Below are 22,421 nucleotides of genomic sequence, written 5' to 3'. Positions count from 1 at the left end.
TGCATTTCAATAGTATAATTATTGTGAAATACACATAGAAACTCTCTGTGTTTAAGTCACTCACAGTCTTCTCCAGAGTAGCCCGTCACCACTTTGGGTTCAGGTCCCCATCCGTGGTGGTTCCTTGCCTGGATCCTGATCTCATATGGCACAAACGTGGGAGTGTCCTTCACTACAAACGAGTGTCTCTTCACCACATGCTCTTGCCAGTCCTCCTCCACATGCTGTCTCTTATAACTCACCTTATATTCAAGGCCTGGCCCATTGTGTTCAATGGGGGACAATGGCTGCAAGAGTGGGGAAGGTAAGAATAACAGTAACACACAGATTATTACCATTTTATAGGAACTTGAACAATTAAGCAAGGATTTCTTTATATGTCTTTCTTCATCTAGGCTATTGCAGGATTATAATGACAAGCCCATACACTTGGATCCTAATGAGGCTTTGATAATATGAAATCAGTAAAACAATTAGACATTTGGCTGGGTGCTGGGTCCAGGCAGCTCTGAGCCACACCTCTGATATAAAGAGCAGGCTTCACCAATTGTAGAGAGATCTAGTGCTTTCCTCACAATTGCCTGACCATGATGGGAAATAGAATACGACACTATTATCCACAAAAGCAAATCATTAACAATAAGAGAGCTCATCAATTCAGAAGCTACATTACTCTGCAGGAGCAGGAAGATAATAAGTGGGGGTGAGATTAATCTTTTTACAATAAAGCTGAATTTATTACTGTACATGTAAGAAATCTTCTCTCCTCTCTTTTCACTTTCTAATAAAAGCACCACAATGAGCAGCTTTGATAGCAATCCAATTCACCATCAAAATAGCTCTTCTAAAGTTATAAATCAACAATATGAAATATCAACAGCATGGATATTTGATTCCTGAGGGATTCTTATTTATAATTGCATGTACACTCTTAGAAAAAAGGGTTCCAAAAGGGTTCTTCAGCTGTCCCTATAAGTATAGGAGAACCCTTTGTGGTTCTAGGTAGAACTCTTTTGGGTTCCATGTAGTGTGTCTAACATGGAACTCAAAAGGGTTCTACTTGGAACAAAAACAGTTTTACTTGGAACCAAAAATGGTTCTTCAAAGGGTTCTTCTATGGGGACAGCTGAAGAACCCTTTTAGGTTCTAGATAGCACCTTTTTTTCTAAGAGTGTACACTGTTCTATCTTATTTTCTCTTTGAATGAAGAGAGTTTTTGATTTCCACAAAAATGTAACTCCTGTGAAATATTCAGTATTCAGAGAGGTGCATACGTATTCAGGGAAGGTACAGTATATTGAAGGAACCACATTCCATTTCTTACCTCCCAGTTGATATCCATTTCATGTGGCAAATGACCTTCAATTTTGATATTTTCAGGGTTCTTGTCAGGGGCTGGTGAGAGAGAAGAAATATGGATTTTGGCAGAAATCTCCTGTGAAATGTGCACATAAGAGACCTTGGTATCAACAAGAGTGGAATCAATTATCTCAGATGATGAGTGTTTTAAAGTTCAACGAGCAGTGCAGGCAGCTCTGGCGGCCTGTACGGTGATATGAAGGAGGAGGACAAGGCAACATGAGTGGAGGAATTCCTACCTGCGGGAGGGGTCTTGTATCTCTCTGTGGGCTCACTGGGGCGCCCTCTGCCCACTGTGTTGACTCCAGACACTCGGAAGCGATAGTTGACATGTCCGTAAAGTTTGAGGACTGCCGAGCCGTGATTTCCAGGAACTCTCTGAAGCTCTCTCCAGGTCCCCGGCTCCCACTGGCTCTCCTCATACTCAATAATGAACTCTGTTGACAGGGTGAGACACACAGACCAGTCCGCAATCTGCCCAAGCCCTTTGCCAAAGGGGCTGTTTACCCAACAGCCAGCAATGCAGCAAACTATTCCGACCCTGTACTGAGCAGGATACTTGCTCCAAAAGATTAAACTACTCATTTGTATTGGGATGTTGACATGAGACTAACACAATAATAAAGTACTAATTCAATTTTTCTTAGTAAATATGTGCCATGTTATTGTCAGTGTATACTGTATACTACAGGCCTGATGCTCCAACATGCATGCAGAGCTGCTTATTGTGTTTGCTGTGTTTGAAGAGCCAGGTGGATGACCAGACTATTACCAGTGGTTGAGCTGTTGTGGTCCTCCCCAGGGATCCATTTGAGCTTCACACTTCTGCCCTTGTGTTCAGATAGCACCAAGTTCTCAGGTGCATGTGGGATGTCTGGAAAACACCACCACCACAACAACATTGCTTTGATAACACACAAAGACAGGGAATCCTCTGGAGTGGAAAAGGACTGAGGAAAAACATTTGAAGCAGAAACTGACCAATTGAGAAGAAAGAAAGTGAAAACTATGATGCAGTAACGTAGTCATACACATCTAATGCCTGCGTTTCAAACTCATAAAAGACACACCCTCGTCCACTTATCCTCGCCTTATGCCCTTGGGGGAATCCCCCTCACCATCCTGTACGTCAGTCCAAACGATTAGCCAAACAAGGGAAGTTTGCAACGTAAGCCCCTCAGCCCTCGTTTTTGATCGAGTTTGCAAGTGTACTATTATGTTCACTTCGAGGCCTGAAACACCCCATAATTCAATTCGCGATGATTGTACATCCACTAAGAAAAGTCAGCCAAAACTTAAAACCCCAATGTCAATATGGACAAGTTAACACACAAGTGTAAGTAAAGAGCAATGTAAAAATGTTAGAAATTGTGCTACTAATGCACATGATGGCACAAACACGTCTCGTAAAAATAATGATGTTTTTGTTTGGTTAAGTTTTGGAAATTGTATAAATCTTTTTTTTCCTTCTTCATTATTTCCAGCTAGGCAGGCAAATGTTAGTTAGCTAATTATTTTGGTAGCTATAATACAGTAGATGTATATTAATAATTATATAGTTCATATAAGTAGACATGCAATCATAATTGATTGTAGCGCATATATAGCACCCACAAGCTACCGGTGGCTGAAAACACAAACATCGCGGGATGAACGAGTGACGAATTTCTGGACAAGGGCGGTCCATTCTAAAAATCATTCCTTCCTCCCTCGCCCCTTGTCCTGCAAGTGTATAGTGTACTCGTCAGACGTCATGATACGTCATCAGAAGTGTCTACTCAATTTGAGGGCTGAGGGGATAGAGTGTGTCTTTTAAGTGTTTGGAATGCAGCCATTGTTTTTTGAAGAGGAATCAAACAATGTAAATGCATTTTACTGTAAATGCAGAGCCAAGGTCTGAATCTGAAGACATGTGTAATCATGTTCTGCTCTGAGTACTATGCCATGGCACGCTTGGCTTCATCATACGGTATGGATCCATACTGTGGCATGCATTTCTATTGTGCTGGGTGTCGTAGAGCCTTTAGGTCTGAGCAGACTTTGATGTATTTGACATAATTTGCTCACCCAGCACCATGAGTAGTGCAGAGGCAGTGTCCTGATCCATTGGAGTACTGGCCACACACTTGTACATGCCCTGGTCTCTGTGGCTGACGTTGACAATCTGCAGTATACCATCCTCTACGAAATATCTATCGGCAGAGAAAAAGAGAGACAACGTATTGATCTGTGCCATCTAAAAAGCAAGTGAACTTTCTTGCTCGGCTTATATATGTAACACCACAAGAAAGGCTTATCTTACCCAGAATTCTCTGTGTGGTTTAGTGCTATCTCCACATCGTCTTTTTCCCACACAATCTCAAAGTCGCCACTGAATGAGTTGTCGTACACCGCCAGGCAGGAGAGCTGGGCTGTGGTTCCTATTAGGACCTGCAAGTCTTGCGGGGCCTGGAATATCTTTGTGGGATCTTGGATAGTTCAAACACACAACTGTATATGTAAACGGTTATGTTTAGGACCCAATGTTTTCTGACTACGTGACTGAAGCAGGGAAAACTAGGTAAGACCGTTTTCAGGTCACATAGTTAGAAAAAACACATGGTCCTAGACTAGGGTGTTTAAAAAAATGCTTTCTTTTATTGAGTTGTATACCTTTAACATCCAGTAAGGCAGTGATAGCAGACATCCCTTCAGTATTCTTGGTGTAACATGTGTATTGGCCCATGTCCTCTTTTTCCACATTATATATCTCCAATGATCCATTCTGGTGAACTGTAAACCTTGGACCCTCCAAAGATCCTGGGGAGTCCTCCTTGTTCCTGTAAAACATTAAAAGCAATCAATTATAGTCTCCACTTGAGATTTAATTAAATTACAGAAGAATGTTTTTGAGCACATCACAAGATAAAACATGTTTCAGTAAAGTTTTTGTGTATGTATAAGATGCTTTCTTTCTGTATATTTCCTCAATAAACAGTGGAGCACCAACTGATAAACAGATTCTGTACACAGGTGTTTCATAACTATCTCTTGACACATTGATATCTACTGCTCTCTACTGGCCTCTGAGAGGACTGGTTGGAGCTGGACGAGCCTGGTATTGCCTGGGTGCCAGTGATGACATCACATGACAGCAATAGCAGAATGAGCTGGGTAAAGCCCATGCTGTTCTGGGACCAGGGTTAGGGAGAGTCTACTCACCAGGTAACAGCAGATGGTGGAGAACTGAACACCTTGCAGTGCATCACTATAACCTTCCCCTCCACCGCTGAATACTCCAGACCTTCCTCTGTCAGGATCATAGGAGGCAGATCTGTGGGGAGAGACATCCCAGTGAGTGATTCAGGGTTTGGGATATGAATGAGATATGAAGGGATTTAAGTGTGGTCCTCCACTTGAACAGACTACTTCTTCCAGTATTTGGCTATAAAGAGTTAATATTAAAGTCAATTCAAATTTGAGAGCCAAAATGTTAAGGTGAAAATGTTGGCATCCTTCTTTGTTAATTACCATTTATTTTAAAAGAATGGCTGGACTGTCAATGAAAATAGAAAAAATGAAAACATAGAATAATGAGCGCTAAATTTTAAATAAATGCGTCTTATCATTCCTAGCCAAAACATCCTGTGTCTGTCTCACTTTATGGAAGCTGTGATTTTGCACCCAGAAACAGACCAGTGACAAACTCCAGACATTTCTGAAAAGCCAAAAAGAGCAAATAATTTCTTATCGGCTCTTATAAAAGCAGCACATGTTAGTGTTATGGCATTGAATTCTGAATTGACTGGAGAAATGGGTTAGCATATAAATGCCTGGGAGCATGCAGAGTGAATCACAGGGGATGTGGGTGGGTAATCCTTCTGGAGGACCGTGGTGCTCAGACAGCCATTCCTTCACCATGGCCCAAGAGCTGCAGGGTAGAGACCGTGCCTGAGCTGTCTCTCAAACCAGACACAACACCACTCACAGACCATCTTCCACTGCCTAACGCCAATGTCTGGCAATTACAGAGAAACAGATGCTGCCCGTTCTATTGCCAAGCAACCGGTTAGATTCTTTACTGCACTTTCCTTGCCATACAATTTCATACTTAATAATGGGTAACTATAAATAGATGGGCGCATCTGGTTAAACAGAGTGATTAAGACTGAGATTTAGCAACTATTTATTTGTAACCAATAAAACATAAAGTCTCAGATGAAAGTAAAGGCTATTTTCAGAGGTGGAGATTAAAACCAGTGAAGCCCCATAAACTTACTCATGATCATGATATTGACATTGGCTAGCAGGGTTCCATGTCTGTTGGAGGCCTCACATTGGTAGACGGCACTGTCAGTCGAGTTGGCATTGTGCAAGACAATTTTTCCATCAAACTCTTTTCTGTTAGATGCTGGGACCTCTGCAATAAACAATGAAATCCATTAACTGTGCACCAATAGGAAGTCCTGGAGATGCATGTCTTGTTGAGGTACACTGAGAACATACCCTCAATAGGCTTTCCATTCACCATCCATTGGATGGTGGGCTGAGGAGTGCCCGTGGCGGAGCAATTGATGTGCACATCTGAGCCAATCATCCTAAGCTGGCTCTCAGGCTCAGACACCCACTGAGGAGGCTCTGGACAGACCAACATCAAAGACAGACATAAAATCAGGCCACAGTTTACACTTCTCAATAAATGCCTCATTTTTTTGTTTTACATGGAAATCACAAAATACTTGATTGTGTTATCTTACCACCCAGAGACAGTTCTGAAATTGTGACTTTTTGATGCCCTCTTGAAAAGCAGTTTGTTCAATGTACCATAGATGGCACTATTTCTCATGAAAATGTGTTACTATTATGAGGTATCTTCCTACAGTGAAACCTAAATGCAGTTTAAGCTATACAGCATATATTTCAGATACACACACATACCTTCCACTGATACGTCAAAGTAGTGGACGGCCATTCCATGGATGTTCGTAGCCTTACACATGTACTTCCCATTGTCATCTTCATCAACCTGGTCAATGCTCAGGAGTTTCCCATGGTTCTCTATTGTTACTCTGTCAGGCAGCATGTGGTCTATCTTCAACCACTCAATCATGGGAGTTGGACTGAATGAAAGAAGAGGGGCAGTGAAATGTTGTATGAGCAGGTTGTTGTAATTGCTTTACATTCAGTGGCATGTACAGTAGATATCATGTTGAATCAGTCCTTGGTAAAATACAGAGGTAGGTTTACTTACAAGCCCTCTGCAATGCACTCCAGTAGTAGCTCATCACCTTTCACCAGCTGTGTCTCCGACTTGACACCAGAGGGCATCAGAAGACTTGGTTTTCTCTCCATGATTGAATTGGCTTTGAGAATGGAACAGAAACAATCAGTGTTTTATGCTTAGTTAGTGAAACTGGTAAATACTAAAGTGATTTTTCAAAGAAGGCAATGAATGGGTCGCTTGAACTGCTAACCTACAACGCAGTCTTTGGATCCTCAAATAACATTCTGGTATGGAAAAATGGGTGTTGTAGACAGATATACAGTGAGGGGAAAAAAGTATTTGAGCCACTGCTGATTTTGTACGTTTGCCCACTGACAAAGAAATGATCAGTCTATAATTTTAATGGTAGGTTTATTTGAACAGTGAGAGACAGAATAACAACAAAAAATCCAGAAAAACGCCCATTTTAATGAGGGAAATAAGTATTTGACAGCTCTGCAAAACATGACTTTGTACTTGGTGGAAAAACCCTTGTTGGCAATCACAGAGGTCAGATGTTTCTTTTTAGTTGGCCACCAGGTTTGCACACATCTCAGGAGGGATTTTGTCCCACTCCTCTTTGCAGATCTTCTCCAAGTCATTTAGGTTTCGAGGCTGACGTTTGGCAACTCGAACCTTCAGGTCCCTCCCGAGATTTTCTATGGGATTAAGGTCTGGAGACTAGCTTCATCTTGAGCCACTCCTTTGTTGCCTTGGCTGTGTGTTTTGGGTCATTGTCATGCTGGAATACCCATTCACGACCCATTTTCAATGCCCTGGCTGAGGGAAGGAGGTTCTCACCCAAGATTTGACGGTACATGGCCCCGTCCATCGTCCCTTTGATGCGGTGAAGTTGTCCTGTCCCCTTAGCAGAAAAACACACCCAAAGCATAATGTTTCCACCTCCATGTGTGACGGTGGGGATGGTGTTCTTAGGGTCATGAGTTGATGCCAAAGAGCTCCATTTTGGTCTCATCTGACCACAACACTTTCACCCAGTTGTCCTCTGAATCATTCAGATGTTCATTGGCAAACTTCAGACAGGCATGTATATGTGCTTTCTTGAGCAGCCCACCTCGTGGGCTCTACAGGATTTCAGTCCTTCATGGCGTATTGTGTTACAAATTGTTTTCTTGGTGACTACGGTCCCAGCTGCCTTGAGATCATTGACAAGATCCTCCCATGTAGTTCTGGGCTGATTCCTCACCGTTCTCATGATCATTGCAACTCCACGAGGTGAGATCTTGCATGGAGTCCCAGGCCGAGGGAGAATGACAGTTCTTTTGTGTTTCTTCCATTTGCGAATAATCGCACCAACTGTTGTCACCTTCTCACCAAGCTGCTTGGCGATGGTCTTGTAGCCCATTCCAGCCATGTGTAGGTCTACAATCTTATCCCGGACAACCTTGGAGAGCTCTTTGGTCTTGGCCATGGTGGAGAGTTTGGAATTTGATTGAATTGATTGCTTCTGTGGACAGGTGTCTTTTATACAGGTAACAAACTGAGATTAGGAGCACACCCTTTAAGAGTGTGCTTCTAATCTCAGCTCGTTACCTGTATAAAAGAGACCTGGGAGCCAGAAATCTTTCTGATTGAGAGGGAATGTAACTTACCATGACCTGGACCGCTACTTGAGTCATTGTTTGAATTTTCTGAAATGAAGGTGGGTAGTAACATATGAAAATGTACAAAGTATCCATAGAAGAAAAGTGACACACAATGCTGTGGTTTAAATGAATTATAACATCAGTGGCATCAAGAGCATGGCAAATACAACTTTGGAGATGCTGTTGGATATTGGGAATGTTCTTCATCATATACATGATCATAATGACAAATGCATTGGATCAGAGCTTGAGACCATTATGGTGATCAAAACAAAGCCCTTTTCTAACCATAACAAGCTCCTTGCTGTAGCTGAGATCATAAATACATTTAATCACAGTCTTTTAGATTGATACCTACTGCTCTTGACTATGACAGACATGGCATTCTTCTGTACGATGGTGCGTATCTTGGGAAAGGCAGCGAAGCAGCAGTAGTCTCTGTGGCTGTCCTTCTCCAGAGCATTAGAGAAGAACAGGTCGCCGTTCAGACCCATGGACACCCTGTCATCCTGCTCTATGTGCTGAAGGCCTGAGAAGGTGAAAACCACATTTGAGTACATTTTTTAAGCTATTGTGCATCAATAAAACTGCAGGTGTCAACACAAAGGATTTGCCATGACTCAGACAGGCCTCTCTCCAGGGCGTGTCAGGGTGTCAGGTCTGGGAAGCCATTAGTCACTTACCGATGGTCATCCAATAGATCTGTAAAGGAGGGATTCCTTTAGGAGGGTTACACTCCAGAATGACAGGCTGACCCTCCTCCACCTCAATGGGATCAATCTTCTCCTTAGGAAACTTCGGTACATCTAACCCCCAAAAATAAACAAAAGTTTACAATGATTTGTCAGTCATTTAGTGTAGTTGCCTTTCTCTCCAGCAGGTGGCAGTCCTATGATACTAGTGTTTTGTGTTGGTTGTGTGTGAAGGTGCTTGTGTTGAGCCAGTGAATTGGATTTTACAGCATCTTCTTTATATATTGGCTTGCAGGAAAAAAATAGACGTCATTACTACTGTTGTACTGCATGTCAGCCACCCTGAATGGTTGAAGCATGGAACAATTTAGTCACAGTTCCCCTCTGTCTGGATTTATTTGAAGATGTATGTACTATGCTTTGGAACTAAATGAAAAATGTATCAAGTGAAATGATGGAGATGCTAGATCAGTCTCCCTTCTGCCACACAGTCCATATGGGTAGATGCAACTGGGTGTGGAATGTTTTGGAGGTTCAATGACTTTCTGCCATGGCCAATACAACAAACAGCTCACAATGGAGCGACACATTGGATTCCAGGACCTGAATCACTTTGAAATAATTGTAATGGAGCACCACAGAGCTTAGGGATGCTACTCACGGGGCACAACAAACTCAACCTCCTCTGTTATGGCTGTCCCTAGTTTATTCGAGGCATAACAGCGGTAAGTTCCCTGGTACTCTGTGAGGTTCCCAGTGTTGGGGATCACAAACGTCCCCGAGTTTTTCTCCTTGATCAGCCTTGGGTCCTGGTAAGGGTCAAACTCTTCCCCATTTTTCGTCCACCAGAATCTACAAAATCAACAGTTCAATCAGCCATTGATAACATTCAAAATAAACCTTGAAAATGTCAAATGTGTTTCAGCCAAATGTACACAGTGTGTTCAGTGTCCAATGTTGGCACTCACAGTATGTGCACGACTTCACACCATGAAATCAAACAGCCAAAAACAAGTTGACATGCCAAATCGATGGCCGGTGGTAGGCTGTCTGTTGGGCTGCTAACGAGCTCTCCTGGGTCGTCCCTCTCCCATCTGCTGGGTATGGAATGGTAGAGTAGGATACTCATTACTCACTCTGGCTTGGGGTTCCCTTTGGCTTCACACGTCATGGGGAAGCTCTCATCGAAGGGGAAGGCGATCAGAGAGCTGGGGGACGCCTCTGTGATGGTGGGCAGCTGCTCAACTGGACAACAGACAACAGGGACAACACCTTAATGAAGAAAACTCCATATACCTACTGCAGGTTTATTATAGCATCATCTCTCACTCTAGTATTAGGTGTTAGGGGATGATTAGTTTCCATTATGATGATATTTTCTTTTCCAATAGTTCTATTTCACAGTGACATCCTGTTTGAACCTGTTCTGCTTTGTCCATGCTTTCTTGTTTAAGTGATATGTGTTAGAAATATACTACACAACTACAGATGTCAGCAACAGTAAAAGTAGCATCATGAGGTCAGGCCAGTAGGACCAGTGGTGCAGGTTAAAACTACATGCCACTAAGTGGGTGAGCATTCAAGACAATCCAATTCTAAGATGTTGATTGTGTGACTAAATTGAGATGCAGATCGTTCACGAGATGGCCACATGGTACAGCTGCTGTGTTGCTGACCACTGAGCCAAGAGATTAAGTGATGACAGACAGGCGGTCACTAATGCTGAATGGGACAGGGCACGTCAGAGCAAACTTACTGTTTACATGACCTACAACTAGAATATCCATGGCAGCAGGAAGACAACAAACAAAATACAGACAGAAGTTTAAGCATAATTCAGTTTTGTGTTGGTTGTAGACATTTATAAATGAAACACTTCAGCCCACATTTAAGGAGATTGCAGGAAATGAATCACCTTGCATCAACATAAGTATGGGTTGCTTTTCTGAAATGTTATTTATGTGCGGGCCCTTAAGAGATGATTTATGAATCATTTAGATGGAGGAAAACCTGATACTTGTTTCCAAGGAAACTGTAAGATACACGGCCCAAATACAAGAGAATGAAAAAACCTGATTTAACTTGTTATGGCTGGGGGCAGTATTGAGTAGCTTGGATGAATAAGGTGCCCAGAGTAAACTGCCTACTACTCAGGCCCAGTTGATAATATATGCATATAGATTTGGGTAGAAAACACTCTGAAGTTTCTAAAACTGTTTGAATGATGTCTGTGAGTATAACAGAACTCACATGGCAGGCAAAAACCTGAGAAAAAAATCCAAACAGGAAGTGGGAAATCTGAGGTTTGTAGTTTTTCAACTCTTTGCCTATCGAATATACAGTGTCTATGGGGTCAAATTGCACTTCCTAAGGGTTCCACTAGATGTCAACAATCTTTAGAACCTTGTTTGATGCTTCTACTGTAAAGAAGGGGGGAATGAGAGCTGAATGAGTCAGTGGTCTGGCAGAGTGGCATGAGCTGACCACGCGTGTTCACGTGAGAGTTAGCTTGAGATCCATTGCATTTCTGAAGACAAAGGAATTCTCCGTTTGGAACATTATTGAAGATTTATGATAAAAACATCCTAAAGATTGATTCTATACATCGTTTGAAATGTTTCTATGAACTGTAATATAACGTTTTTGACTTTTCTTCTGAACTAAGCAATCGTGCTTTGAGCATTTGGATTACAGGGATAAACACGCTAACAAAAGGAGGTATTTGGACATAAATGATGGACTTTATCGAACAAATCAAACATTTATTGTGGAACTGGGATTCCTGGGAGTGCATTCTGATGAAGATCATCAAAGGTAAGTGAATATTTATAATGTTATTTCTGACTTCTGTTGACTCCACAACATGGAGGATATCTGTATGGCTTGATTTGTTGTCGCTGTACTCAGATTATTGCATGGTGTAGTTCGTCGGTCAAGCTTTTTTGAAATCTGACACAGTGGTTGCATTAAGGAGAAGTTTGTCTATAATTCCATGCATAATAGTTGTATCTTTTATCAATGTTTATTGTGAGTATTTATGTGGCTCTGCAAAATCACCGGATGTTTTGGAACTACTAAACATAACGCACCAATGTAAACTCATATTTTTGTATATAAATATGAACTTTATCGAACAAAACATACATATATTGTGTAACATGAAGTCCTATGAGTGTCATCTGATGAAGATTATCAACGGTTAGTGATTAATTATATCTCTGTTTCTGCTTTTTGTGACTCCTCTCTTTGCCCGGAAAAATGGCTGTGTTTTTCTGTGACTAGGTGCAGACCTAACATAATAGTTTGGTGTGCTTTCGTCGTAAAGCCTTTTTGAAATCGGACACTGTGGTGGGATTAACAACAAGTTTATCTTTAAAATGGTGTAAAATATTTCTATGTTTGAGGAATTTTAATTATGAGATTTCTGTTGTTTTGAATTTGGCGCCCTGCACTTTAACTGGCTGTTGTCATATCCATCCCGTTAGCGGGATTCAAGCCATAAGACGTTTTAAACAAGAAATCAAAACCCAGCCAAGGATGTGTTCCATCCATGAATATAATAGAACTGATTTTGGTACGATACGGAATTACAGAATACTCAATATTTCAAAGAATACATGAGGATGACCATTACAATACATACAGCTTTGACCATTAAATATATTGGAAAACAAAATCAATATACTGTACTTTACAAAGCTGTATGGTATCCTGCCCAGGCACTTCAATGGAAAGTGAGCGCTTACCCTCCAGTGGTATGTCTATGGCAGTGGTGGGGTGAAAGGCACAGATACTGGCGACCACACCGACCAGGAGAGCCAATCCTGGGCTCCACCTCGACGACCTCATCCTCATCACGCCACAGCAGACAGCAATCTCAGAGTAAATCTTGGGGGAAGTGACACACGCTGCTCTCTTCCAGTTCTCAATTCATCTCTATGGCATGCAGAAGACGTCGGACCTGCAAGTGCAACACAGACAACAGAGTGAGAGTGGCGTCCCATGAATCCAGATCCACCCACGCGTCAGGCAGACAGACAGTCAGGCTATCCCACACAAGGCAGAGAGAGAACCCCCGGTGACCGAGAGAGATGCTCAGCCAGGCACAACACAAGTTTCCAGCACAGCAGTCACTCACATCAGCAGGGACCACATTCTGGGCTTCATGCTTAAAGCGGCAATCAGCCATTTTGGTAAAAAGCTGAGGGACGGGGCTGGGGAAATGTAACCACTCCTATTAAATTAGTAACCAGAGCTATAGTTGCAATAACTGACCATCCATGATATCAAAATTATAGTTTGAACCATGTTTTGAGGTTATCTAGTGCTTGTTTACATTTACTTTGTTTACAAACATTGGAGTAAAACAAGCTTATATTTTGTGTTCTCATGGAATGTGACAGTTGAATTTAGCTCATGAGGCATTTCTAAGTTATATTCTTCAAGAATCAATAGGCTCATACAATTAATTTAAAAGTGAAAGAATTGATGTAGCAACTACTGATTACCCCTTTAAAATGCTACTGTGACACAAATCTAATTATTGCATCTCTATATCACTCTGTTCCCTGGAGACACACATTGTTTTCTTGTTTATTGTCTGTTGGAGTGTGTTGGCTAGGCAGCTAGAGCGAGTAGTTTTTCATGCACCATAGAACAAGAGTTTAAATACATAAATACATGAGGCAGTGGTTATATTAATACATGCTCCACATTTCAAAGTGAAAATTATGAATTCATTCCACAACGGAGTGAATGATTTACATCATTAAGATACAACCCTGCTGCAGCATTTGTCATCAGGCTGTTCCTGTTCCTGTTCTGTGTTTGTGGGCTCCTCTCTGAATATTCAAAGAGAACACAACACAGCCATGATGATCACACATGGTTCTCAGACTTAGCAATAATCTTCTTCCAAAGAATAGCAATAGTATATATATATATAACTTTTTTACCCCTTTTCGTGGTATCCAATTGGTAGTTACAGTCTTGTCTCATCGCTGCAACTCTCGTACGGACTGGGGAGAGGTTAACGTCAAGAGCCATGTGTCCTCCAAAACACAACCAAGTCACCTGCCCACTTAACCCAGAAGAATCAATTTGTCAGAGGAAACACTGTACACCTGGCAACCTTGTCAGAGGGCACTGCACCCAGCCCAACAGAGGCATCACTAGTTCACAATGACATCCCTGCCAGCAAAACCCTCCCCTAACCCAATTGTACGCCACCCCATGGGTCTCCGGGTAACAGCTGGATACAACAGAGCCTGGACTTGAACCCAGAGTTTTTAGTGACACAGCTAGCAAAGCAGTGCCTTAGACCACTGCGCTACTCGGGAGGACACTAGCAATAGTATTTTTTATCTGTTTTATATCTGATAACCAGTGGGTCTCAGGGTCAGATGGCACGGGTCATTCTCCTCTTAACAGGCCAGCGGCTTGAATCCTAATGAGCTGTGTACAGTATGACAAGAGCACAGAATTGTGGGGATAGAGCTCTGTGCAGGAATGTTCACCTCGACGGCATTGTTGCCCACCAGCCTCTGTTCTATAATAGAATCTCTATGGTATCTGTTCATTAGCCTGCCTCAAGTTGGCTGTTACCTACTGTAGGTCACTGGGTCATTCTAGTCAGGAATCTAGTTGGTTGAACGCAGGGTAGCAGATAGACCAGGCCACGTTGAATAATGTCACACTAGTAATACGAAAATTGGTGACAAAAAAATGTGCCTAATTAAAATGCTCATGGGAGTCCGCAAAAATGTCCACTGACAAAAATGGAAATAGCTGAACACTTCTCATCAAAGCATACAAATCCAGTAATTACAGTGTTTGTCTCTTCTCATGTAGATGGAGCTTCCAATTAATGGCAAAAAATTGATTTGTCTGGGAATTTGTGTGTGTTAAGCTCTTTATTTCAGCAGGATGGAGCGAAACCGGAGAGATAGCCACGCTTATTGGTGTGTTTTCAATCATACTGACCAAAAACACTGCTCCTCTTTTTTGTATCTTCTCTCTCAGTTACCAAATTCAATAGGAAACACAGAGGTCAAATGGCAGTTCACGAGAAGTAATTGAATAATTGACCAAGGAGTGAAAGAGTCGATTTAATTCATTTCTTTAGGAGGCTCTGTTTTAAAATAGACACGAACCCTGAACTCTCTCCCCATGCTTCATGCTAATGGTATTAACTCTGTCTGGGGCCTTTGTGAGTCCATCCTGGCTAATCTGACCTAGTGGATGACCTCCCTGATGTCACCGGCAGAGCCACAGACAACATAGTGTGCAATACACAACCCCTCTTAATCACAATACTACTGTAGGACATTGACTTTTCCTCCAACCTCAGACTCACATGGCTTTGTTATGATCCATGAGTCCGGACTGGAGAAATGCCCCAGGCGTAATAATGTTGCTACCAGTTCACTCTTTTCCCACACATTGTGATTTATGTTGCAAATTACAGATTAAAATCAAAAGATAGGACGCCGCGCTCTCCTAATTAGCAGTGCTTTGTTGGGAGGATTGGTGAGTTTAAGATGGAGGTTTTTACAATCCCTCCAAGACAATGCGTTTCTCTTTGGGCCTTTATCAACCAACCTAACACCACTTAGATGGATTATGTTCTGTTCAAACTGTGCTTGATCACCTGCCATCTGATTTAATTAATTTCCCCACTCGTTGAGCATTTAGCCAGATCCAACTTGGCCATCTGGTTGAGGGAGGTTAATAAATCATATAGGGGCTAAACTGGTGGGAGACTGGGATGTCTATCTCTAACCCGGCATACAGTATAGGCTACAGGGGCTATATGAATCAGTTGAGTGGGGCCGGGGCGAGCCTGCTCTAAACCACAGGCTGTTCTTAATCCTCTCCTTCAGCAGCAATAGCATGAGCCTGAGGCAGATGAAGCTGGCTAAGTTAAAAGCTGCTCACCATGAGAAGTCCAATATGAACTCTGACCTCCCTTAGCCGAGGCTCAGAGGGAACAGAAGCTGTCCTGGGGTTGAAGCAGAGGGACAGGGGACACGGGACGAATCTGGGCCATGTGAAGTCTGGAGCCATGCTTTAAACTAAGCTAAGATTGACATACTGTAGTGTTCTGCTCTGATTCGCTCTCTCTCATTTACAGTGGGCTACCTGCCAAGATGTGCAAAAAACATTTCTCATTCAGAATGAGCCCCATGCACAAGACTGATAACAGAGGAAATGTAAGAGACAGGCAGAGAGGGAAGTCACGTCTGCTCCATGCTCACTCTACCTGCTGGTTCATTTGATTGAGAAGCCCCATTCTCATCATTCAGGCTCCAGGCTGAATCAGACACCCACGTCTCTCTTCATAAGGAGATGTTAACAGCACAGTGTTCTGGTTGGCATACTTTCTATTCCTTCAGTCTCCTAGCTCAGCCATCTGGTCTGGCATGGAATCCTAACATTGACCTATACACCAAAGTCAAGGGTCTGTTGATTAACTGTAGGATTCACTATTTCCTCACCTCAACATAATAAAACACTTTCCACAACACTTCAACACTTTCTGATTGACAGGAGGCATTCTCAAGACATAGACAAGCAGTCAAATTTGCTAAATGAAAATGGTGAAGCGCTGCTGAAGGACTCAGAAGTGTCCTTAACGGTTGCCATTGAAAGATGCTATGCTGTTCAACCTTTTGCCGTTAGACAGGCAGAAGTGTCTGTGTCTCCACAGGCCTTCTATAGTTTGATGTGCTGCAAGCCTGTAATGGGATTAAGCAGATCCTCTTCGTGTCAAGCTGGATTAAAATATTCTCCTCACTAAAGAGCTGTGACACTGGGAAGACGCGCCACGCTCCCAACACACTCCTGGTAATGTTTCAGCACTGAATCCCAGTTAATCACTGAAGTACAATTAAAGTATTGGGAGAATTTGTTATAATTAAACAGCAATTAGCCTGTTGCCGGTAATTAGGCATTTTTTGTTTGGTTTCATTTCTGTTTTTGCCAAGTCAATTGCTCATTTATACAACTGATTTGAGACTGATTCTAGACAACAACAACAAACATACTGTAAGGGTGTAGCTCTGTACTGCCTAATAGAGTAAGTAATGCCCTGCAAAGACACACCCACATCTTGTTTGAATTCTTTTAAAACTATTTTTAATAATGAACTACTAAAGGGGAAGTAGATCCCTGGAATTTCGTTAAAAGTAGTTTTATTTGGATGCATTCCGTTAACTTAATATAATATAATAATAGTTCCTGTTTATTTGCAATGGGTTACATTCTGACCTCTGGCGAGATGAGATTCTTCAACATGCTTATGAGTGGGAGGAGTTCATTCATTATTAAAACTTCAGCAGAAGCAGCAGGAGCAAAACACAAACAAGGCCCTTAATGAGATTAGGAAGTCAGCACAATATTAAGTAATAACCTTGTCTAATTGAGATGTGGCTCAATTTCATTCTGCTTTCACATGCATGCAAGAGAGTGAACAGTTCAATTACCACACCATTAAATCTGTCTGTCTGCGCATAGAGCAGGTGGATGAGGCTGGGGCTGGGTCGGAGGGAGAGCGGAGGGGGGTAAGAGAAAACTGCAGGAGTCTGTCTGCGCATAGAGCAGGTGGATGAGGCTGAGGCTGGGGCTGGGCCGGAGGGAGAGCGGAGGGGGGTAAGAGAAAAATGACAAGAGGGACTGGGGACGTAAAGGAATGAGGGAATCAGGCTATAGGGATCTAGATGGATGTGGATTTGAAGTCAATTCTGAGATGAACTGCAGGGTCGCTGACCTCTGTCTCAAATGGAGATATGGCAAATTAATTTACTGGCCCTCTTGAACTTTTGTGACCAGGGACAGAGGGGGACACATTCCCTGGTGACACCATATGACGAAAAGGGCACAGTCATTGCTTTTAAAAACCAGCATTAACCATTCTGGAATCAAATATTGTTCTACCGCATCTAATCTGTGTCTATAGTATTTCCTTTGTCAAAATATGGGCTATTTGATGATGTTAAATATTTAGAAAAGGATATCCAAATGACCAGCTTTATGTGATATAATTTCAAGGTTCCAGTTTATCATATATATACTGTATATACAGAGCATTCAAAAAGTGTTCTGACCCCTTCACTTTTTCACATCTTTTACATTACAGCCTTATTCTAAAATTTATTAAATGTTTTTTTCCCTCATCAATCTACACACAATACCCCATAATGACAACGCAAAAACAAGTTTTAATACACTTTTGCAAAATTATTCAAACTTAAAAATGGAAATATCACATTTACATAAGTATTCAGACCCTTTACGCAGTACTTTGTTGAAGCAGTACTTTGTTCTTTGTTGAAGAGCAGCTGGCAGCTCCTGGCTGACTGACGGCTCTGGCAGATCCTGGCTGACTGTCGGCTCTGGCAGATCCTGGCTGGCTGTCGGCTCTGGCAGATCCTGGCTGACTGGCGGCTCTGGAGGATCCTGACTGACTGGCGGCTCTTGCTGATCCTGGCTGACTGGCGGCTCTTGGCTGACTGGTGGCTCCTGGCTGACTGGCGGCTCTGGCGGCTCCTTGCAGACTGCCGGCTCTGGCGGCTCTGGACAGGCGGGAGACTCTTGCAGCTCTGGACAGGCGGGAGACTCTAGCAGCTCTGGACAGATGGGAGACTCTAGCAGCTCTGGACAGGCGGGAGACTCTAGCAGCTCTGGACAGGCGGGAGACTCTAGCAGCTCTGGACAGGCGGGAGACTCTAACAGCTCTGGACAGATGAGAGACTCTAACAGCTCTGGACAGATGAGAGACTCTGGACAGGCGAGGCGCACTGTAGGCCTGGTGCGTGGTACCAGCACTGGTAGTACTGGGCCGAGGACACGCACCTCAGGGCGAGTGCGGGGAGGAGGAACAGGGAGTACTGGGCTCTGGAGGCGCACAGTAGGCTTGATGCCTGGTGCCGGACTGGGAACACGCACCTTTGGGCGAGTGTGGGGAGCAGGAACAAAACACTACGGGTTGTGAAGGTACTCTGGAGACCTGGTGTGTATAGCCGGCATCAATTGTTCCGGAGCTTTAACACCTGTTTCAGGATGAGTACTAGGAACTGACACATGTGGCATCAGACAGCTAACACGCTCCTCAGGGTGAATGCCGTGCATACTACGTCAAACCAACAGCTCTCTCTCTCTCTTCACTCTCCTCCAATTTTATCAACAACTCCTCGAATGTCTCATAATCTCCCCTCCATTCACTCTCATCCAATTTGTCCAATAACTCCTCCACATTCTCAGACGCACACCTCAACTTCACCGACTGCTCTGATTCCATCCTTGGCTCCTCACGGTAAACAGTGGGAGTTGGCTCAGGTCTGACTCCTGACTCTGCCACACTCTCCCTGTGCCACCCCCCCAATGCATTTTTGGGGCTGCCTCTCGGGCTTCCAGCCGCTCTACCGTGCCAGCTCCTCATAATGCCGCTTCTCTGCTTTCGCTGCCTCCAGCTCTGCTTTGGGGCGGCAATATTCCCCCGGCTCTGCCGAGGGACCTTTTCCCTCTAGGATTTCCTCCCACGTCCAGGAGTCTTGTGTCCTCGGCCGTTGTTGCTGCTTCCCGTTACCACGCCGCTTGGTCCTTGGTTGGTGGGTGTCACGACAGATTTCCTCCTCTTCCTCTGAAGAAGAGGTGTAGCAAGGATCGGACCAATATGCAGCGTGGTATGTGTCCATGTTATTTAATAAGAAAACTCAACATGAACACAAATACTAAATAACAAAGTGAACTGGCAACGAAACAGTCCCGTGTGGCACAAACACAGACACAGGAAACAATCACCCACAAAACCCAACACAAAACAGCCTACCTAAATATGGTTCCCAATCAGAGACAATGACTAACACCTACCTCTGATTGAGAACCATATCAGGCCAAACATAGAAATAGACAAACTAGACATACAACATAGAATGCCCACTCAGATCACGTCCTGACCAACACTAAAACAAAGAAAACACAAAAGAACTATGGTCAGAACATGACAGCATTTCGCTACTGTTACGTTCAGTGTTGGAATGAGACCAAGGTGCAGCGTGGTAAGCGTACATCTTTCTTTATTTTGATGAACAACAAAAGAAAAGAAAAAAACAAAAAACAAATGTAACGTTTTGCAGGCTACACAGTAACTGTACAAAAACAAGATCCCACAACTGAAGGTGGGAAAAAGGGTTACCTAAGTATGATCCCCATTCAGTGACAACGATAAACAGCTGACTCTGATTGGAACCATACTAGGCCAACAAAGAAATAGAAACATAGATTTGCCCACCCAAGTCTCACCCTGACCTAACCAAATAGAGAATAAAAAAGGCTCTAAGGTCAGGGCGTGACAGCTACACCAGCAATAACGTCTGCTAAACATGTGTATGCGACCAATAACATTTTATTCAATATTTGATTTGATTTCTTTCTGCATCTTCTTTCCTGTCTATTTAATCTTTGCTGAGTGATTAGTGTTTTTCATGAGTAAAGGTGAGGTGAAGATTTTCCTCTTCCTCTGATGAGCTGTTCATTTGTGCAGCTCTGCTCTGCTCTGCTAGCTGCTGAATGCTTTATTTGTCTCAGTGAAATATGGAGGCCTGCTGAGCATATTAAGAACCAGCAGGGACATAAACTGTTTCAGTGCTAATACTGCTGCAATCTCTCCCAACCACCTCACCATTAGTCTTCGTTTCAAGATAAGGTGAGATTCAGTGTTTTTTGTTTAAAGACACACATCACTGTAATAGGAAGCGAATGTGGCTGGGAAATGTGCAGCAGGACATATCACACAACAGCTTACTATAGCTGGTATTTAACTGAAAAGTGTAAATCTTGAGAGCTCAAAGTTTGGGAGAAATTCCTGACAGAATATCTCAACTTGTCACGTTTCAATTACTAGTGCCGCAAAAGGTATATCGCTCCTGTCCGTCTGTCTGTCTGCAGAATGGTGAGCCAAGAGCTTTCATTTTCTCTCTCTCAGCTCTTGTCTCTTTGAAGTCCTGAGTCACAGAGGAGCGCCCCAAGCCCAGGACAATCATCATATTAGTCTATGATCCTCACTGAGTAGCCAGGAGAGGTTTGTTATGGATTCACAGCCTGGACTGTGGGGACAGGGATATTATTTTGTGTGAACAAACACAGTGAGGTCCTCCCCACCTCCATTCACTCCATTTGACAGATGTTGTCAATTTCCCAGGTTGAAACTGTTGATGAAACTGTGCCACAGCCAGACATGATGGATGGGACTTATATCCCAAATCCCCTCCTCCATCAAACCCCAAACAATTTACTCCCATCCAACACAAGTATATTCTGATGCCCCAACTCAGATACAGTATGGTCATATATTGAATTGCGACAGAGAAATATAAAAAAACACCAGGCAGGTTGTTACCCTTTTTCCTCTCCCCTGAGGTCCCTTTTCTACACATTGAAATTCCTTGCTCCGATCTGTGATTTACAGGGAATATGCTGTCTGCAATCCATTTTGTACTTCCTGTGCTCTACAGCAGGGCATCTGGACAGCGTTCGCAGGGTGAGCTGTTTGACACAGCTGTCGGAAATATGGTCCAGTACTGAGGGACTGTGTGTGTGTGTGTGTGTGTGTGTGTGTGTGTGTGTGTGTGTGTGTGTGTGTGTGTGTGTGTGTGTGTGTGTGTGTGTGTGTGTGTGTGTGTGTGTGTGTGTGTGTGTGTGTGTGTGTGTGTGTGTGTGTGTGTGTGTGTGTGTGTGTGTGTGTGTGTGTGTCGTGTGTGTGTGTGTGTGTGTGTGTGTGTGTGTGTGTGTGTGTGTGTGTGTGTGTGTGTGTGTGTGTGGTGTGTGTGTGTGTGTGTGTGTGTGTGTGTGTGTGTGTGTGTGTGTGTGTGTGTGTGTGTGTTAAGTGTGTCAAAAATGTGTGTGTGTTTGTGTGTGTGTGTGTGTTATGTGTGTGTGTGTGTGTGTGTGTGTGTGTGTGTGTGTGTGTGTGTGTGTGTGTGTGTGTGTGTGTGTGTGTGTGTGTGTGTGTGTGTGTGTGTGTGTGTGTGTGTGTGTGTGCGTGTGCGTGTGCGTGCGTGTGTGTGTGTGTGTGTGCATGCGTGCGTGTGTGTGTGTGTTTGTGGTGTATGGTGTTACGGAGGAATGTAATGGGGTGAGCTCAGTATCAGAGATGAAAATACTTATACAATGCTACAGTTTCCTTCACTATTTGGAGAGATATTATGGGCAGTATATCCTATTTTAAGTCCTTTCAAAAATCGTATAATGTATAAAGTTTGAACATTATGTTATAATGTTACCTCTAAGTGTGTAAACGTCACCCAGCCTTATGCACTGACGTATACAGTTCATGTAGCTAGGGGGGAAGTGAGTATGGCAAACAGTGAGTAGCAGCAGTGTAAAATCACACAGCCTGGTATATAGGTTCTGGATGGCAGGATGCTTTGGGCTGTACGCACACCCTCTGTAGCGCCTTACGGTCAGAAACCGAGCTGTTGCTATACCAGGCGGTAATACAACCGGTCAGGATGCTCTCGATGG

At 43.2% G+C, this 22,421-nt stretch overlaps 1 protein-coding gene across 6 annotated transcripts in view; it reads right to left on the bottom strand.

The window, feature by feature from the left end:
• The window catches only part of LOC124003602 (neural cell adhesion molecule L1-like protein), a 93,740-nt gene that overhangs the window by 16,615 nt on the left and 54,704 nt on the right, over positions 1 to 22,421 (bottom strand). For 3 of the 6 annotated variants that reach the window (XM_046311999.1, XM_046311994.1, XM_046311995.1), the window contains exons 2-20: positions 12,647 to 12,861; positions 10,657 to 10,674; positions 10,037 to 10,145; positions 9,562 to 9,752; positions 8,892 to 9,014; positions 8,567 to 8,737; positions 8,215 to 8,253; positions 6,590 to 6,701; positions 6,277 to 6,458; positions 5,845 to 5,976; positions 5,618 to 5,758; positions 4,561 to 4,672; positions 4,012 to 4,178; positions 3,662 to 3,827; positions 3,427 to 3,551; positions 2,132 to 2,233; positions 1,599 to 1,796; positions 1,325 to 1,395; positions 65 to 287 (exon numbers count right to left, since the gene is read on the bottom strand). In XM_046311999.1, coding sequence (XP_046167955.1) covers positions 65 to 287; positions 1,325 to 1,395; positions 1,599 to 1,796; positions 2,132 to 2,233; positions 3,427 to 3,551; positions 3,662 to 3,827; positions 4,012 to 4,178; positions 4,561 to 4,672; positions 5,618 to 5,758; positions 5,845 to 5,976; positions 6,277 to 6,458; positions 6,590 to 6,701; positions 8,215 to 8,253; positions 8,567 to 8,737; positions 8,892 to 9,014; positions 9,562 to 9,752; positions 10,037 to 10,145; positions 10,657 to 10,674; positions 12,647 to 12,755 — 2,491 coding nt within the window. In that variant the 5' untranslated portion in view covers positions 12,756 to 12,861. The remainder of the gene's footprint in view (positions 1 to 64; positions 288 to 1,324; positions 1,396 to 1,598; positions 1,797 to 2,131; positions 2,234 to 3,426; positions 3,552 to 3,661; positions 3,828 to 4,011; positions 4,179 to 4,560; positions 4,673 to 5,617; positions 5,759 to 5,844; positions 5,977 to 6,276; positions 6,459 to 6,589; positions 6,702 to 8,214; positions 8,254 to 8,566; positions 8,738 to 8,891; positions 9,015 to 9,561; positions 9,753 to 10,036; positions 10,146 to 10,656; positions 10,675 to 12,646; positions 12,862 to 22,421) is intronic. The other 3 variants (XM_046311997.1, XM_046311996.1, XM_046311998.1) reach the window with 3 other exon arrangements.

This window comes from Oncorhynchus gorbuscha, linkage group LG18 (assembly GCF_021184085.1).
Source record: "Oncorhynchus gorbuscha isolate QuinsamMale2020 ecotype Even-year linkage group LG18, OgorEven_v1.0, whole genome shotgun sequence".
Taxonomy (NCBI): Eukaryota; Metazoa; Chordata; class Actinopteri; order Salmoniformes; family Salmonidae; genus Oncorhynchus; species Oncorhynchus gorbuscha.
This window is presented reverse-complemented; position numbering and strand designations above follow the sequence as displayed.